The following is a 19,742-nucleotide window of genomic DNA, read 5'->3' as shown; positions in this document are numbered from 1 at the left end:
GAAGTAAGGTTAAAACTACATACAATGAAAAATAAATGCTATTTGGAGGAATGTATATAAACAGCTTGTTGTTAGGGTTCAGAAAGTTAGGTATTACAAAGAATAAAATCGTATTCAGTAAGAAGAAATTTATCCAAGAAAAATTTGAATTTCAGTAGAAACCCAACACATGGAGAATGGTTAATGTCTGATGGCACTGAAAAACAGCGATTAAATTCGCCATATACACGTGTATCAAATCATCATGTTTTATACCTTAAACATACTCAATGCTATTCACCAAATATATCACAATAAATCTGGGGGGGAAAACGATTAATTTTAAATACTTTTAAACCACAGTAACGTTTGTATACTGAAGTGTGAAAACGTGCTGTATATTATAAAAAGGAAAATAAATGTGAAATACTATAAATTATAAAATTCCGTCTTAAATATTTTAATATCAGTTTAAATGGACCTACCTCCGTGCAATGATCAACATCTTGCAGTTTGCCCGCGTTTTCTGAACCTAAGAACGGAGGGAGGCTGGGGCTGAAGGCCATGAGATCTGCTTTGGGCGGCCCCTCCCCAGAGCACACCCTCTGCCGCCTCTGCTGCGAGTAAGACCAGCTCCCCACCGCGCTGGAGCACACCAGCGTGGGCTTCCCGGGCCCGCACGCGCCCTCGCTGGGCGGCGCCGAGCACCGCAGCGCCGTGTACAGCAGCAGCGTGAGCACCAACAGGCTGGACACCGCGCAGATGGCGATGATCAGGTACACGTTCACATCCACCAGAGCGGCCTCCGCGCCAGCGGCGCCCGTCGACGCCCGCGAAGAGGCCTTGGGCGCCTGGCCGCTGTCCTCCAGCGACAGCAGCACGGTGGCCGTGGCCGTCAGCGCCGGCTCGCCGTGGTCCTTCACCAGCACCAGCAAGCGCTGGCGCGGCGCGTCCGCCTCGTCCAGGGCGCGCGTCGTGCTGATCTCGCCTGTGTACAGCCCCACGCGGAACGGGCTGCGCGCGCCACCCGCCACCGGCTGCAGCTCGTACGACAGCCACGCGTTATAGCCCGAGTCCGCGTCCACCGCGCGCACCTTCGCCACCACGAGGCCCGCGCCCACCGACCGAGCCACGAGCTGACTCAGCGCTCCCGCCCCGCCGCCCGGCCCGGGCAGCAGCAGTGCGGGTGCGTTGTCGTTCTCGTCCAGCACGAACACCTGCAGCGTCACGTTGCTGCCCAGAGGCGGCACGCCCGCGTCGTGCGCGCTCACCTGGAACTGCAGCAGCTCCAGCTCCTCGTGGTCCAGCGGCTGCAGCGCGTACACCTTGCCGCTCTCCGCGTGCACCGACACGTAGCTCGACAGCGCTCGCTCGCCCACCCGCCGCTCCACCAGCGAGTAGGACACCAGCGCGTTCTTCTGCGCGTCCGCGTCCCGCGCCGACACCGTGAAGATGTGGCAGCCGGGCGGGTTGTTCTCCTTCACCAACACCGTGTACTCGGGGTGCGCGAACGCGGGCGCGTTGTCGTTCACGTCGGCCACCTCCACGGACACGCTGGCTGTTACTGACAGAGAAGGCAAGCCCCCGTCCCTCGCGGTCACCACCACCTCATAGTTGGCCACAGTCTCGCGATCCAAGGCGCTGTCCAGCACCAGCGAATAGTAATTCTTGAAGGTGGACACCAGTTTGAAGGGGACCTGGGGCGTTAATGAGCAGGTCACCTGCCCATTGGCACCAGAATCTTGGTCAGACACATTAATCAAGATGATAACTGTGCCGGGCTGAGCATCTTCTGAGATAGGAAGCGACAGGGAAGTGACAGTCAACTCTGGAGCATTGTCATTAGCGTCCAAAACTTCCACAAGAACTGTACAGTGACCAGCCAGGGGTGGAAGGCCTTTATCGATCGCCTCTACTGGAATTTTGTAAGCTTTACTTTCTTCAAAATCTATATGTCCTATTGTTATAATCTTCCCACTTAGGGAGTCTATGTAGAACTTAAATTTTATATCTGGAGAAACGTCACTAGAGAATGAGTAAATAATATCACCATTCAAGCCTTCGTCTAAATCTGAGGCGTTGAGTTTAATTACGAACGTTGCATTGGGAACGTTTTCTGGTAATTTCACCGCATAGAGTGTTCTGTCGAAAGCTGGGGCGTTGTCATTGGCGTCCAGCACTTTGACGAGAAACTGAACTGTGCCAGTCAGCTCAGGTTTGCCTCTGTCAGTGGCCGTGAGCACTAAATGAAGTTCCGGAGATTCTTCCCTGTCTAAAGGTTTTCGTAATACAAGTCCCAGGGGCTTTACCTGTTGGTCGGTGGTTGGTACGTCCAGAGAGAAATAATCATTGGAGCTCAGCCTGTAAGTCAACAGAGCGTTCTCCCCGATATCTGCATCGGAGGCGCCCTCTAGTGGAAACCGAGAGTCAAGCGGCCTGGATTCCGCGATAAACAGATTCCTTTGTGTTCCGGGGAACACAGGAGGATTGTCGTTAATGTCCTTCACCTCCACCTCCACGTGGAACACCTGCAGCGGCCGGTCCACGATCACCTCCAGGTGGATGCTGCACTCCCCGCTCCGCCCGCACAGCTCCTCCCGGTCGATCCGAGAATTCACAAACAAAATGCCATTCTGCAGATTTACCTCCAGAAGGTCCCCGCGGCCTTTGGACGCCACCCGGAACAGGCGCGGCACCAGCTCCGCCAGCTCCAGCCCCAGGTCCTGGGCGATGTGGCCCACGAAGGTGCCGTGTTTGGCCTCCTCCAGGACTGAGTAGTGGACCTGGCCGCTCCCGGTCTCCCAGGCTATGAGAATTATAAAAAATAGCAGTAGATGCCGGTTCCCCGAGCCGCCTAGATTTGAGTACATTTCAAATTATTGGTATTTTATTCTAAACTGCGTAACTTGTCGCAAAACTTAGAGGAATCTTCTTATCCCGTCTTTATTATCCTGATAGGCTCGCCATTGTTCAACCTCCGGGTACTGAAACAGAGTGGAGACTCTTTCCGATGTGAAAAGGGATGACTTAGTTTTGTCTTGAATTAAGAGAATTTCATGGTAAAGAGCGACATCATGTGGCCCAAAAAGTAAGTACGAATTACAAAAATTAACTTTATATTAATAAGGTGCAAAGTTTTATTTCAATCTCTGAATTTCTACAAATATTTGTTAAAGTGTAGGACAACATTTCTCATGCTGGCTGAAGGCATTCTTAGGAGATTTCACTTCTGGATGTTTAGTGTGACCATAATTGTAGTTCTCAAGCCTTGAAAATATGTTTTTCCACAAAGTTTTAAAATAAAGATAAAAATGCAAGTGACAAATAAAATTATGTTAGCAACCCTAAGTTTTAAAATCCTCTCTTCAGAGTCCAGGAAGCTCCATTTTCTTAGATTTCTGTTAAGGAAACTCCTGGTCTCTCTAGGGACCCAGGATCTCAAGAATCTAGTGGAAGAAAAACTTAGAAAAGTTGTTTTTAGGAAGCAAGAAATATTAGCAACTAATTCATATACTTGTCTTAAGAAAGTACAATAAGGGAAGGTTTAGGGTATCTTTGAAAAGGAAGAATTTGTATTAAGTGCATTTTGCGAGGACGAAGTATTCTGAATTTCTCTTTTCATCAGAATTTACATGTTCTGTTTCAGGATTTCATGGTTCTCATATCTTTTTTCCTTTCATTCTTTCTAAGCCTCATGTTTTATGAATATCCACCTGTTTTTACAATCTCCAACATGATTTAGATTATTTATTTTATAATATATGTTTATTTCATCAGCTAAATGTTGGTACTCAACTGTCCTTTAGTTAAAGCAGTCCTTTAATCAAGCTTGGGGTGTTTTATCCTTTTTAGTTCTACTTAACAGAGCAAGTTTTTTTTAATGTTTCACATCCATTTTCCCAACTGCAAATAAAATAATTAACGTCTGTATGCTATGGCTTTCCAAGTTTAATATCTGCCTAAATGAGTTTTAAATAATGCTGCTATCCTGAATTATTGCAATAGCTTCTTATTGCATCATCTTGTCACAACTCCATTTATCCTTCTCTTAATCCTGGCAGTCATCTTCCTGAAAAACACCTTTTATTCCTATGGATTCACTCTTTTTGATAGCTGTCCAATGATGTGAGAGGTGAGTCAAAATTTCTTAGTCAAGTACTCAAATGACCCAAGAGATTTTTCTCATATTACTTTTCCTGCTTTATCTCATACTCTTTCCTATAGGAACTATATGTTTTAACCAAAACAGACTTCCCTGTGTCCAGGCACATTTGGGGTTTTCTGTGTACTTTACTTAAGTTCCTCTGTTGCCAAGAATACTGGTTATACTCAATATTCTCCCAAAGGAAACTTTTCCATTTAAAAACCACTAAAATGTCAAAACTCTTGAAGGACTCCTTCAACAAGGGAAAAAGGTGGATATTTCTGTTCAATAAAATCACAGTGATTTACATCTCTTGTATCTCTTATAATATTCTGCCTCTAAGATGGTTATATTTATGTATGACAGATATCTTTATTTTTCTATAAACTTCTTGAAGCCAGGGGCTGGTTCTTGTTAATTCAATCATTCTTGACACAGCATCATGTTCTTAGAGACCATCCTAGAATATTTTTTAAATGTTTACTCAAGAGTGATGCCTATGGTTCTTCTCTATTTCCTAAGAAAGCATACTATTTTTATGGTTGTTAGGTATTTATACAAATGACACTCTTTATTGATTATACAATAGTCTATTTGTCACTTTTAAGTATGTGTTTAAAAACTATTGTGTGGGGCTTCCCTGGTGGCGCAGTGGTTAAGAATCCGCCTGCCAATGCAGGGTACACGGGTTCAAGCCCTGGTCCGGGAAGATTCCACATTCCGCGGAGCAACTAAGCCTGTGCACCACAACTACTGAAGCCCGCGCGCCTGGAGCCTGTGCTCCGCAACAAGAGAAGCCACCGCAGTGAGAAGCCCGTGCGCTGCAATGAAGAGTAGCCCCCGTTCGCCTCAATTAGAGAAAGCCCGCATGCAGCAACGAAGACCCAAAGCCACCAAAAAAACCCAAAACAAAACTATTGTGTGCTTACTTATTTTTAAAAATCAGAAACACTACCAATGGTTTCCACCATTTCAAAAAATAGAAAATGAAAATATTGGGGAGCACAAACCCCAGTTCAGTCCTCTGATGGACCCTGGACAACTTGTAAATGTAGGAAAATATGTCATTCCAGTTTAAGGTAGTCTAATACTTCCTAGGAAAACATGGACAACACAAAAAGTTAAAATCACCTTCAGCAAAGCACCAAAGGCTCAGCAGCTTAAATGTATTTTTTAAATCCAAAATGCTTTTCCACTGCCAAAATCTTAATTCAATTTTCAACATAGAAAAAATGGATCAAAATTTTCTTCAGTGGCATTCAAAATGTTAGAGACATCTTGGATTAATTAAAATACATCTTAAATTAATTATTTATAGGGAGGTCATAAATAGCCTTTACATAAAAAAAATAATATAGAAGCCATAATGATGACCTTCTGACATTTTAGATTTTCCTATTCCTCTTCAGAATATGAATAGCCAAATTGATCAAGCTCTTACTATTTAGCTAATACTATCATAAGCACTTTATAAGTATCAACTTACTAAGTACTTCAGCATTTACCTGTGATAGGTATTACTATTTATCATCCCAGCTTTACAGGTGGAAAACTGAAAAATGAGAGGTTAAGCAAGGCTGCACAGAACAAAATTGGTAGGGGGGAATTTAGGCAAGGAAGGATGGCTTCAAAACTCACAACAATAAACACTATTCTCTGCTTCCTGCATGTAAAGAAACAGTGAAGAGTTTAAATCATAATACAGAGTGAATAATGAAAGCATTAAATTAGAAGAAATAGTTCTATGAAAGGAACCCCCCAAATAAAAATCAAACATAAATAAGTGATTTGCAGTGTTTGAGAGTTCAATGCAGATTTTACATGAATGTACTTGGGCAAAGTTCACATTCTGTTGAATTACTATTTGTCTGATATTTGAATCCCTGATAAGCTGAGCAATAACCATAGGTGTCTCATGGTAGTTGTAAGAGGGTGAAATTTTCCCATTCACTTCTTCAACCCAATCAGAAGTATTCAGTCTGATAACTAATACTATGTACTTTGTCTCTAAATGGTTTAAAAGGCCAACAGTAAATAAGCACTACAGACTCTTGGACTCTTGGAATCACCAGGCCCCAAAAGGAATCTAGATTAAGATATGATGAACAGGGTCCTTAAACAAAGTGGATAACTTGAAAGTGTTGGTGAAACAGAAGCATTAAAAAAAAAAAGGCAGAAAGAAAGGAAGGAAGCTGAAAGGATAAAAATGTAATAAAGTGACATTGAAATGTCAATGTATTATTTAAAAATGAGTAACTGTGAAATAACCCTCCTGAAGTTCAAATGGAAAGTAATGAAATCTCTACAACATTAATAAGAAAAAAAATACTACCAGTGCAAATTTTTAAATGCATCACAAATGAATGTATCCAATGAAATTTTGAGTTTCAAGACAAAAATCTTGAGGTGTAGAATGATATTAATAACGTCTGATTCCACTTTAAGTCAACATTAATAAACAAAAGAGATCATAATGATTAACAAAAAGGAAAAGACATATATAATGTAATTATTCAAATTTTTCAAAACAAAGAGAGTGTAAATATAAACTGAAGGAAAACAATTATAACATTTCAAAATAAATATTAACTGGTAATTATGAAAATTCAGACTTACTTTGGAAAGCCGATCACCATTTAAATCCTGAAGCTCGCCCATATCCACCACTACTGGACAAGCTGGAAGGCTGGGGCTGAAGGCCATGAGGTCGGTCTTGGGCGGCCTCTCCCCAGAGCACACCCGCTGCCGCCTCTGCTGCGAGTAAGACCAGCTCCCCACCGCGCTGGAGTACACCAGCGTGGGCTTCCCGGGCCCGCGCGCGCCCTCGCTGGGCAGCGCCGAGCACCGCAGCGCCGTGTACAGCAGCAGCGTGAGCACCAACAAGCTGGACACCGCGCAGATGGCGATGATTAGGTACACGTTCACATCCACTAACGCCGTCTCCGCTCCAGCGGCGCCGGTCGAAGCCCGCGAAGAGGCCTTGGGCGCCTGGCCGCTGTCCTCCAGCGACAGCAGCACGGTGGCCGTGGCCGTCAGCGCCGGCTCGCCGTGGTCCTTCACCAGCACCAGCAGGCGCTGGCGCGGAGCGTCGACCTCGTCCAGGGCGCGCGTCGTGCTGATCTCGCCCGTGTACAGCCCCACGCGGAACGGGCTGCGCTCGCCACCCGCCGCCGGCTGCAGCTCGTACGACAGCCACGCGTTGTAGCCCGAGTCCGCGTCCACCGCGCGCACCTTCGCCACCACGTGGCCCGCGCCCACCGACCGAGCCACCAGCTGGCTCAGTGCGCCCGCCCCACCGCCCGTCCCGGGCAGCAGCAGTGCGGGTGCGTTGTCGTTCTCGTCCAGCACGAACACCTGCAGCGTCACGTTGCTGCCCAGAGGCGGCACGCCCGCGTCGCGCGCGCTCACCTGGAACTGCAGCAGCTCCAGCTCCTCGTGGTCCAGCGGCTGCAGCGCGTACACCTTGCCGCTCTCCGCGTGCACCGACACGTAGCTCGACAGCGCTCGCTCGCCCACCCGCCGCTCCACCAGCGAGTAGGACACCAGCGCGTTCTCCTGAGCGTCCGCGTCCCGCGCCGACACCGTGAAGATGTGGCAGCCGGGAGGGTTGTTCTCCTTCACGAACACCGTGTACTCGGGCTGCGCGAACGCGGGCGCGTTGTCGTTCACGTCGGCCACCTCCACGGACACGCTGGCTGTGGCCGACAGGGAAGGCGAGCCCCCGTCCCTCGCAGTCACCACCACCTCATAGTTGGCCACACTCTCGCGATCCAAGGCGCTGTCCAGCACCAGCGAATAGTAATTCTTGAAGGTGGACACCAGTTTGAAGGGAACATGGGGCGTCAGAGAGCAGGTCACCTGCCCGTTGGCACCTGAGTCGAGATCGGACACGCTAATTAGGGCAATGACAGTGCCGAAATGAGCGTCCTCTCGGACAGGCAAGGATAAGGAAGTCAGTGCAATCTGAGGGACATTATCATTTTTATCCAAAACTTTCACCAAGATGGTGCAATGACCAGCCATGGGTGGGTGGCCTTTGTCTGTCGCATCAATACGGATTTTGTATAAATTTATATTTTCAAAATCTAAATTCCCTTGAATTACTATTTCTCCAGTATTTGGATCTATTCTAAACTGGTTACTAACCATGGATGGAACAAGACTATTAAAAGAGTATGAAAACTCCCCATTCGCTCCTTCATCCCTATCAGAAGCATTCAGTCTCATAACTATTGTTCCGTTATCTGAGTTTTCAAATATTTTTGCTTCATACTCTGACTGTCCAAAACTGGGAGCATTGTCATTCACATCCAGTACGGTGACCAGCAGCTGAACAGTGGCAGTGAGCTCAGGTTTGCCTTGGTCAGTAGCCATGAGGAATAAGTTATGTTCGGGCGCTTCCTCTCTGTCCAACGATTTCCTTAACACGAGCCCAATTTGTGTACTGTCATCACTGTTTGTTTTCACATCTAACGCGAAGTTTTCGTTGGAACTGAGCTTGTAGGTTAAGACAGAATTTGAGCCCACATCTGCATCCGACGCGCCCTCTAGTGGAAACAACGAATCTGGCAGCCTAGATTCGGAAATCAACACTCTTTGTTCCTTTACCGGGAACACAGGCGGGTTGTCGTTAATGTCCTTCACCTCCACCTCCACATGGAACACCTGCAGCGGCCGGTTCACGATCACCTCCAGGTGGATGCTGCACTCCACGCTCCGCCCGCACAGCTCCTCCCGGTCGATCCGAGAATTCACAAACAAAATGCCATTCTGCAGATTTACCTCCAGAAGGTCCCCGCGGCCTTTGGACGCCACCCGGAACAGGCGCGGCACCAGCTCCGTCAGCTCCAGCCCCAGGTCCTGGGCGATGCGGCCCACGAAGGTGCCGTGTTTGGCCTCCTCTGGGACGGAGTAGCGGACCTGGCCGCTCCCCGCCTCCCAGGCTGCAAGGAGCAGAAGCGAGAGAAGCAAACACCGGGATCTCAGTCGGCCTTCAGGTGTAATAAGCATTTCAAATACTTGCTGGTTTAGTTCCATCAGGAAATCTTGTCTAGGCATTAAGATGAAATATTGTATGATCCCGAGTCTGTTAATTCAGTTCTTCTGCGCCTGCCATCATTCAACACTCGTGGAAGGATGCAGTAACGGGAGCAATGGACTTGAATAACAGCTAGTGTAACTTCACGGTAGACAGCGACATCATGCGGCTCGAAAGGGTAAGTAATGACTTCACAACGAAGCTACGCTATAGTTCTTGAAGTTAAAGATATAGATATTTATATTACATATATATGTTTTGCCTTATTTTAATAGTAAATCTCCTCATGTTTGTAATTTGCAGGGTCAGTTTATCTCGTCTGTTTTCTTTTATTAGTTTAGAGTAGTGTAAGGGTTCGAAATACTCATAGTGAAACAACTTTCCTCCCAATAAAGGAAAAACTGTATCAGCCATTTTAGAAAGCTTAAGTGTGATATGAACCAGGCTTGGGAATTAGAAGTGCAAACTATCCTACATATTTGCATAGAGAAGAAACATGTGCATGTATTTCTGTCACAGAATATACTATTATATTTTGAGAAAAGAGTGTAATTTTAAATTAGCAAGTTTTACCCAAATTTTTAAAACCTTATAGATTATCAAAGTCCATTCTTTCTTTGTTGAGTGAACATCAACTACTCCTAATAATGTTTTTTAATTTAATAATGGAGGCTGAAAATTTTAGCACATATTCCTTACAACATTTCTTAATTTCTCTGCAGCTTATGTTAGTCCTCCCCCTCAAAATATTTTCCTTCTTGTGGAATTTCTACTTATACTTCTCCATCTTGTGGAATTTCTACCTATTGTGCTTTGCCGCTCTGATCCTTCCGCTGCTCCTAAATGACCTTATCCGTTTCTTTCTACCTCAACCTCTTATATGCTTTTATTTGTGTTCTCATCCCCTTCCAACATTTCAGACAAGACTTCTATTGAAGCTATTCCCAAACTCACATCTTTCTCCCCCTTTTCAATGGTTATAATTGTCATTTTTAGCCATACATGCTGATGACTCCTAGAAAATAATTTGATTACAATTTAAAGATTATGAAGATAAATCATTAATACCCCCCAAATTCAAACCCTTAAATTCACCTTTTATTTAATGGCATGAACATTCTACATGTCACCTATATCAATTTTTTATTACTCCATCTCCCTTACCTGCCCTATTCAAAGTTGGCCTATAGTCCATCTGTCCATCTGTCTTTTCACATACCACCATATTTATCTTCATGGGTACAGCTTTTATTGGATTGCACTAAACAAATAAATCCCAAGATGTTAGAATCACTTCTATGTGACCTGAGATATGGTCACAAGCCAACATTTCCAGTGTTATTTTCAACTACTCTCCAATATTCTATTTTGCAGACAACATAGATCACTTGCTTTCCTTCTTCCGCAATACAACCTTTGTTCAATTTTTTTAAAATTACCTCCATCTTTACCTGTAAGAATGCTCCACTCATATCAAAGTCATGCCAAAATATCATCTTACCATGAATTCATCCTTAATGTCATCAACTGTAGGTAATTAAACTCTTTCTCAAAAGGAGACAATGAAAGTTATTAAAAAGAATTTTCAAACAGACACTTGCCAACACTCACCCTTCTACACAATTCTGATATACTTGTAAAATCCTCACAGACAACTGTAATACAAAGTACCCCCCAACATGAGAACATTTTACATAACTTACATGACAACATCTTAAAATAACTAACCTAGATCTATCCTGATAAGTAGTAGTCCTTATCGCTTTCTATTACACTTATTTTGAGTAAACAAAGAGTTCATTTGACAACCAATAATAAGCCCCCAAATAAAAGGTTCCTTTGCTAACAGGAAGAAAGGCCTTGACAAAAGATATATTGGGGGCTTCCCTGGTGGTGCAGTGGTTGAGAGTCCACCTGCCGCTGCAGGGGACACGGGTTCGTGTCCCGGTCCGGGAGGATCCCACATGCAGCAGAATGGCTGGGCCTGTGAGCCACGGCCGCTGGGCCTGCCCATCCGGAGCCTGTGCTCCGCAGCGGGAGAGGCCACAACGGTGAGAGGCCCGCGTACTGGAAAAAAAAAAAAAAAAAAGATATATTGGCCTACAGTCTTGTTAGTTGAAGGTTTTCTATAGTGGTTAAGGTATTTCATAAATTGCTGCCCTACGTGAAGAATCTCTTTGAATATCAACTTTTAAATTAGTTAATTGAAGTATCAAATCTGTCTTTCTATTGAAGTTCCTAGCAATTTCCAGAAGGTTGGTAATATAGTCCAATTAACTGAAACAGTTGCAATAATTCTATTTATTGGCTCCAAGTAGAAAATTATACAATGTTACTGAAATCATATATGCAATTTCCTTTCCATTGGAAAAGGAAAATACTGGTCTCCTCATAAGAAACATCTTATATTTTTGTTTATTTATTTACTCAAACAGTTCATCTAATCAAGGGAGAGGATTGTGTGAGAAAAAAGTTTAGTCAATCCGTGAAAATCTTCCTCGCCCAGCAAAGAAAATTCTCAGTTATAAATAGTTTATATTTCAAAACTAAATTACTTGATTTATTTAACTTGATTTTTAAAAAGCTGACAACTGTTACCTACAAATTTACACAGTGGTGAGAATGCCCTCTCCATTTATAGGACTCCCCCAAAGTAATGAGGTATTAGAAATGTTTAAATAGTATGATACAAGTGTACTTATAAAATTAAATACATGTGAGAATGCAAGAAATAGGAAAGCAATAAAAAGGGGAATTGACATTTTGTCATATGAAATGTGGAATATTTATTCCTGGCTAAACCCATATTGTTTTTTAAAGAAGTGTAGAAAAACAGTTCTCTGTGTTTGAGATGGAGAGCACTCTTACCTATAGTAGATAAAATGTATGGCTTTGTTGTAAAAATGGTATTGGTAAACAACAAACTCGGGGGTGGTTATATCATAGTACAGTTTTTTAAAATCTAAAAACAAAAGGCAACAATAAATACAAATGTTTTCTAACTCAAAAATGTTAAGATTTTCCCAACTGTGAGAATTCATGATTATTTCTCACCAATATAATAATTTGTGTATTGGAAAATAAAAAGTAAGATAGAGAAAAACTAATCATTGTTCCACTAAATGTTGACGTTGGAGGTGGGGAATTATGACATATCTGCAAAATGGGACAACATGGGCTGGAAAAAAGAATGAAAAAACTCCTTAAGTAATATGTCATGATAGACAAATTATATTAAATGAAGGGGGAAGGAAAATCAACACAAATATTATGTCTTAAAATGGGAGACAGGAGTTTATTAGTATATGAAAAATTCTCTAGAAGAATAGCCAAGAAATTGGAAAGTTTGAAATATTCAGCAGGTGTATTAAGTGGTTTGATATTGGAGGTAGAATGGAAACATTTTAAAACATTTTAAATCATGTAAATGTATTTTGTATTCAAAAATGAATAAAATGAAGCCACTAGAGCTAAAAAGTTTTAATTATAAATATCAAATTCACCATTAGTATGCCAAGGCCAACCATTTAAACAGACTTGAAAGAGTCATTCAATGCACAAATATTACTGAAAAACTTAATTCAATATGTGTAATAAAAATACTCAAATAATGGATAGTATATGGAGAACAAAAAAGGCAAATTGACACGACGATGTTAAATATTTCTATGTAGTTACAACATGGGGCTTTGACAATAAATAATAATGCCAAGTATGTATCTTACAAGTATCTTACGACAACACTAATATTTGAAAATTGAAACATTCAACTAAAAATTTCAATCTGCAAATGCTTTCTATGGTCCACAGAAAACTAGTCCATTAACTCAAACTTTTAAAACCTTATAAAAAGGGGATTGTTACTGAAATAAACACTATAGTGCAAAACAATTTTCTCAAACAAAGTAAATTTTAAGCGTAACTATAAGTAAATGAATTAGTACCAAGAGAATTTATATCTAAAAGGATACAATAATTACTTATAAAGCCATAATTTAAAATACAAAGATAGAGGATAATATTAAATATTTCATATTAAAGACATGACGAAAAATTGCTGTAAGAGTTTTGAGACTCACGGTGTCCGTAGAAATGGGACCCTGAGGCAGGCTGGGGCTGAAGGCCATGAGATCTGCCTTGGGCGGCTCCTTCCCAGAGCACACCCGCTGCCACCTCTGCTGCGAGTAAGACCAGCTCCCCACCGCGCTGGAGCACACCAGCGTGCGCTTCCCGGGCCCGCACGCGCCCTCGCTGGGCGGCGCCGAGCACCGCAGCGCCGTGTACAGCAGCAGCGTGAGCACCAACAGGCTGGACACCGCGCAGATGGCGATGATCAGGTACACGTTCACATCCACCAGAGCGGCCTCCGCGCCAGCGGCGCCCGTCGACGCCCGCGTAGAGGCCTTGGGCGCCTGGCCGCTGTCCTCCAGCGACAGCAGCACGGTGGCCGTGGCCGTCAGCGCCGGCTCGCCGTGGTCCTTCACCAGCACCAGCAGGCGCTGGCGCGGCGCGTCCGCCTCGTCCAGGGCGCGCGTCGTGCTGATCTCGCCTGTGTACAGCCCCACGCGGAACGGGCTGTGCGCGCCACCCGCCGCCGGCTGCAGCTCGTACGACAGCCACGCGTTATAGCCCGAGTCCGCGTCCACCGCGCGCACCTTCGCCACCACGTGGCCCGCGCCCACCGACCGAGCCACCAGCTGGCTCAGCGCGCCCGCCCCGACGCCCGGCCCGGGCAGCAGCAGCGCGGGCGCGTTGTCGTTCTCGTCCAGCACGAACACCTGCAGCGTCACGTTGCTGCCCAGAGGCGGCACGCCCGCGTCGCGCGCGCTCACCTGGAACTGCAGCAGCTCCAGCTCCTCGTGGTCCAGCGGCTGCAGCGCGTACACCTTGCCGCTCTCCGCGTGCACCGACACGTAGCTCGACAGCGCTCGCTCGCCCACCCGCCGCTCCACCAGCGAGTAGGACACCAGCGCGTTCTCCTGAGCGTCCGCGTCCCGCGCCGACACCGTGAAGATGTGGCAGCCGGGAGGGTTGTTCTCCTTCACGAACACCGTGTACTCGGGCTGCGCGAACGCGGGCGCGTTGTCGTTCACGTCGGCCACCTCCACGGACACGCTGGCTGTGGCCGACAGGGAAGGCGAGCCCCCGTCCCTCGCGGTCACCACCACCTCATAGTTGGCCACAGTCTCGCGATACAAGGCACTGTGTAGAACCAATGAATAGTCATTCTTGAAGGTGCACACCAGCTTGAAGGGGACATGAGGCATCAGGGTGCAAGTCACCTGCCCATCGGCACCGGAGTCGTGGTCTGACAGACTGATCAGGGCGATGACAGTGCCCAGTGGGGCGTCCTCTTGCACAGGCAGAGATAAGGAGGTTATGACCATCTCTGGGCTATTATCATTCTCATCCAGGATTTTCACTATTACTTTGCAGTGTCAGTTAATGGGAATGGACTTTTATCAACGGCATCAATATTAATTTCATATAAATTACAGTCTTCATAATCCAGTTTTCTTTCCCTGAACTGTTATTTCCCCACTATTAGATTGATCGCAAATTTAGATGTTACGTTGTCAAGAACAAGATTACTAAAGAGGTACACTATTTCCTTAATGCCCTCACCTGCTTCTGAGGCATTCAGTTTAATAACTAATATCCCGTTCGGTGCATTTTCCAGTATTCTGACATTATAAGTTGATTTATCAAATTCCGAGGCATCATCATTCGCATCCAATACATTGATCAATGACTGAACTGTACCTGTTAGTTCAGGTTTTCTTCCATCAATTGCAATCAGCAATAAACGATGTTCTTGCGTTTCTTCCCTACCTACTGGTTTCTTCAAAACTAGCTCTAAAAATTTTGTTTCCTCTTCATTTGTTTTAACATCCAAGTCAAAATATTCATTAGCTTGTAACTTGTATCTCAGTTCTGCGTTTCTTCCGATATCCATATCAGATGTGCCCTCTAGCGGAAACCTAGAATCCGCTATTCTTTTTTTTTTTTTTTTTTTTTTTTTTCCCGGTACGCAGGCCTCTCACTGTTGTGGTCTCTCCCGTTGCGGAGCACAGGCTCCGGACGCAGGCTCAGCGGCCATGGCTCACGGGCCCAGCCGCTCCGCGGCATGTGGTATCTTCCTGGACCAGGGCACGAACCCGTGTCCCCTGCATCGGCAGGCGGACTCTCAACCACTGCGCCACCAGGGAAGCCCGAATCCGCTATTCTTGATTCTAAAATAGTGTTCATTTTTGTCGCAAGAACCTTGGGGGGTTGTCACTAATGTCCTTCACCTCCACCTCCACATGGAACACCTGCAGCGGCCGGTCCACGATCACCTCCAGGTGGATGCTGCACTCCGCGCTCCGCCCACACAGCTCTTCCCGGTCGATCCGAGAATTCACAAACAAAATACCATTCTGCAGATTTACCTCCAGAAGGTCCCTACGGCCTTTGGATGCCACCCGGAACAGACGCGGCACCAGCTCCACCAGCTCCAGCCCCAAGTCCTGGGCGATGTGGCCCACGAAGGTGCCTTGTTTGGCCTCCTCAGGGACCGAAATTATGGAAACACCCCCATTTACTACTGCAACAAAAGGAATAAAATACCTAGGAATAAACCTATCTATGGAAACAAAAGACCTGTATGCAGAAAACTATAAGACACTGATGAAAGAAATTAAAGATGATACCAACAGATTGAGAGATATACCATGCTCTTGGATTGGAAGAATCAATATTGTGAAAATGACTATACTACCCAAAGCAATCTACGGATTCAATGCAATCCCTATCAAATTACCAGTGGCATTTTTTACGGAACTCGAACAAATCATCTTAAAATTTGTATGGGGACACAAAAGACCCCGAATAACCAAAGCAGCCTTGAGGGAAAAAAACGGAGCTGGAGGAATCAGGCTCCCTGACTTCAGACTATACTACAAAGCTACAGTAATCAAGACAATATGGTACTGGCACAAAAACAGAAACATAGATCAATGGAACAAGATAGAAAGCCCAGAGATAAACCCACCCATCTGTGGTCAACTAATCTATGGCAAAGGAGGCAAGGATATACAATGGAGAAAAGACAGTTTCTTCAATAAATGGTGCTGGGAAAACTGGACAGCTACATGTAAAAGAATGAAATTAGAACACTCTCTAACACCATACACAAAAATAAACTCAAAATGGATTTGAGACCTAAATGTAAGACCGGACACTATAAAACTCTTAGAGAAAAACATAGGAAGAACACTCTTTGACATAAATCACAGCAAGATATTTTTTGATCCACCTCCTAGAGTAATGGAAATAAAAATAAACAAATGGGATCTAATGAAACGTCAAAGCTTTTGCACAGCAAAGGAAATCATAAACAAGATGAAAAGACAACCCTCAGAGTGAGAGAAATTATTCACAAACCAATCAATGGACAAAGGATTAATCTCCAAAATATATAAACAGCTCATGCAGCTCAATATTAAAGAAACAAACAACCCAATACAAAAATGGGCAGAAGACCTAAGTAGACATTTCTCCAAAGAAGACATACAGATGGCCAAGAAGCACATGAAAAGCTGCTCAACATCACTAATTATTAGAGAAATGCAAATCAAAACTACAATGAGGTATCACCTCACACCAGTTAGAATGGGCATCATCAGAAAATCTACAAACAACAAATGCTGGAGAGGGTGTGGAGAAAAGGGAACCCTCTTGCACTGTTGGTGGGAATGTAAATTGATACAGCCACTATGGAGAACAGTATGGAGGTTCCTTAAAAAACTAAAAATAGAATTACCATATGATCCAGCAATCCCACTACTGGGCATATACCCAGAGAAAACCTTAATTCAAAAAGACGCATGCACCCCAATGTTCATTGCAGCACTATTTACAATAGCCAGGTCATGGAAGCAACCTAAATGCCCATCAACAGATGAATGGATAAAGGAGTTGTGGTACATATATACAATGGAATATTACTCAGCCATAAAGAAGGAATGAAATTGGGTCATTTGTTGAGACGTGGATGGATCTAGAGACTGTCATACAGAGTGAAGTAAGTCAGAAAAAGAAGAACTAATATCGTATATTAACGCTTGTATGTAGAACCTAGAAAAATGGTACAGATGAACCGGTTTGCAGGGCAGAAGTTGAGACACAGATGTAGAGAGCAAATGTATGGACAGCGAGGGGGGAAGCCACAGTGGGGTGGGGATGTTGGTGTGCTGAATTAGCCAATTGGGATTGACATGTATACACTGATGTGTATAAAACTGATGACTAATAAGAGCCTGCAGTATAAAAAACAAACAAACAAAAAAACAACTAATACTAAACTTTCTTTGGGTTATTTGTATGAAAATATGTTAATATAAATGTTTTAGACATTACATGAAATTTCGAAAAAGCTTATATGTTCTGGTATAATGTTATAAGTCATAATTCTAGTTATTACTTTAAAATGTATATCTCAGAAATAACTAAATTTCCTTGTTGATTGCATTATTATGAACTTTCATCAAATCTTTAACCATGGTTATTTTTAAGTTTTTTGTCTTTTACAGACAGTTCTGGGTGTACTCTGATGCTTTTGCAAAAATGTTCCTATAAAAGGGTTTCACCTTCAAGGAATTCATGGAAAAGACTCTGACAAGTACAGGTTTCTGGTAACTGACTGTACTGCTGAACTGAATGAATAAGCATTTTCAGAACTCTAATGGAAAACTGATGAATTTATAAAAGTGCTAGTAAAAGATCAAGATGAAAAAGAATTAATTACATGGGACTGAGTGAACTGATGAGGATGATTATAATTTTAGTGACTTTCTGTTTGAATTTAAAAAAATCCCCCCCACCAAAAAAAAAATCCTAGGTCAAGTGAGTGGAAACTTGGTGAGATGCAAGATTCTTATACCATTAGCAAGTACCTAGGGTAAGAAAGAAGAAAGGAGGGTAACTAAAGAGTAATAAATTCAATAAGCTTGGTTCTTATGTACCAAGGAAAGGGGAGTGGAGGAAGAAAAAGGGGTTTAAAATAAAGTACAGAATCTTTATTCCACTAAATTTACTTTGTATGAGAGTACAAAATAGAACTTGGGTGTCAGTAGGAAAGAGAAAAATAAAATGTTCAGAAGATTTGTAATGACAGACATCATTGTAGTAGACAAAAAAGAAAAAGGGATAAAATATTTATCTCAATTCAAACTTTTTCATAAATGTTCTAAACTCTTATCTGTCAGATATTTATAAATTCTTTATCCATTTCTAGAGGAATATAATTACATCTAGAACAACTACAGCTTCTTATGTACAATACCCAGAACTCAATACAAAATTATCAGGCTTACAAAGAAAGAGAATCATGAGAAAAAAATGAATAAAAAGACACACAGATGATCCAATTATTACAATGATATGACGGATCACAAATAAACTGTGATTAAGGTATTGAAATAAATACATAATAAATAATTTCACCAGAAAATTGTAATCTATTTTTAAACGGAAATTACAATCCTAAAGCTAAAAAAAGTCATAATTGAAGTTTAGATTCAGTTGATGATTTAATAATAAGAAGAGAATTTTGCTGAAGTATAAGATTGGTCAGCATAAAATATACAGCATATAATAGAGACCAAAAGTGATGTTTAAAAAATAGAGAGAGCATAGAAGATATAAGAGATATGGTGAAAATATTTTATAACATCTTTATTGTGGTATAATTACTTTAAGGTGAAAGGATTTAACACACATATTCCTTGAGTTACAGAAGGGAAAGAGAGAAAAGCATGAGGCAGAAGCAATATTCAAAGACAGATTGCTGGAATTTTCCTATACTGATGAAAGACATCAAGCCACATATTCAAGAAGCTTTAAAAACTGCAAACAAGGGCTTCCCTGGTGGCGCTGTGGTTGAAAGTCTGCCTGCCAATGCAGGGGACACAAGTTCGAGCCCTGGTCTGGGAGGATCCCACATGCCACGGAGCAACTGGGCCCGTGAGCCACAACTACTGAGCCTGCACGTCAGGAGCCTGTGCTCCACAACAAGAGAGGCTACGATAGTGAGAGGCCCATGCACTGTGATGAGGAGTGGCCCCTGCTTGCCGCAACTGGAGAAAGCCCTCACGCAGGAACGAAGACCCAACACAGCCAAAATTAAATAAATAAATTTAGAAAACAAAAACTGCAAACAAGATAAAACCAAAGAAAACTAAAATTGAGCATATAATAAAGCCATTGAAAATCAAAAACAAAGAAAAATTTTACAAAGCAGCTAGAGGGGGGAAGAAAAGGTTACGCTACCTGAACAATAAACTTGACAGCCATCTTCTCAAAATACTATGGAATGTCATCTGAAAGCACTGGAGGGAAAAATAACTTACAACACAGAACTTAATATTCAGCAAAACTATTCTTCAAAAGTGTTGGCAAAATAAGCATATTTCTCATATTCCATAGATTAAGTATTTCTTTACCACCACTAAAAGAAATATTAAAGAATTTATTCATAAGGAAAGATATCCCAGAAAGAAACAAGAAAAAGTAACTTTAGGGACTTCCCTGATGGCACAG

General features: G+C 43.2%; 3 protein-coding genes across 3 annotated transcripts; all 3 read right to left on the bottom strand.

Moving 5' to 3' along the window:
* Positions 1-380: 380 nt before the first annotated feature.
* Positions 381-2,849, bottom strand: LOC136120257 (protocadherin alpha-7-like). Its single transcript, XM_065873700.1, has one exon. It carries the CDS (start codon positions 2,847-2,849, stop codon positions 381-383), a length of 2,469 nt encoding a protein of 822 aa, XP_065729772.1.
* Positions 2,850-5,207: 2,358 nt separating this feature from the next.
* Positions 5,208-9,160, bottom strand: LOC136120256 (protocadherin alpha-6-like). Its single transcript, XM_065873699.1, has 2 exons — positions 6,714-9,160; positions 5,208-5,217 (listed from the first exon to the last, which is right to left on the bottom strand). The coding sequence occupies exons 1-2, from the start codon at positions 9,158-9,160 to the stop codon at positions 5,208-5,210; spliced, it is 2,457 nt and encodes an 818-aa protein (XP_065729771.1).
* Positions 9,161-12,306: 3,146 nt separating this feature from the next.
* Positions 12,307-19,496, bottom strand: LOC136120255 (protocadherin alpha-5-like). The gene is given in 6 exon segments (XM_065873698.1): positions 12,307-12,339; positions 13,241-14,601; positions 14,604-15,169; positions 15,399-15,747; positions 18,085-18,097; positions 19,473-19,496. Coding segments are annotated over 6 exon segments (2,346 nt in total).
* Positions 19,497-19,742: the final 246 nt, after the last annotated feature.

This window comes from Phocoena phocoena, chromosome 3 (assembly GCF_963924675.1).
Source record: "Phocoena phocoena chromosome 3, mPhoPho1.1, whole genome shotgun sequence".
Taxonomy (NCBI): Eukaryota; Metazoa; Chordata; class Mammalia; order Artiodactyla; family Phocoenidae; genus Phocoena; species Phocoena phocoena.
The sequence above is the reverse complement of the archived record's forward strand: the minus strand, read 5'-3'. Positions and strand labels throughout refer to the sequence as shown.

Excerpts from the sequence above, each read along its gene's own strand:
- LOC136120256 (XM_065873699.1), bottom strand. The coding sequence starts at position 9,160 with ATGGAACTAAACCAGCAAGTATTTGAAATGCTTATTACACCTGAAGGC.
- LOC136120257 (XM_065873700.1), bottom strand. The coding sequence starts at position 2,849 with ATGTACTCAAATCTAGGCGGCTCGGGGAACCGGCATCTACTGCTATTT.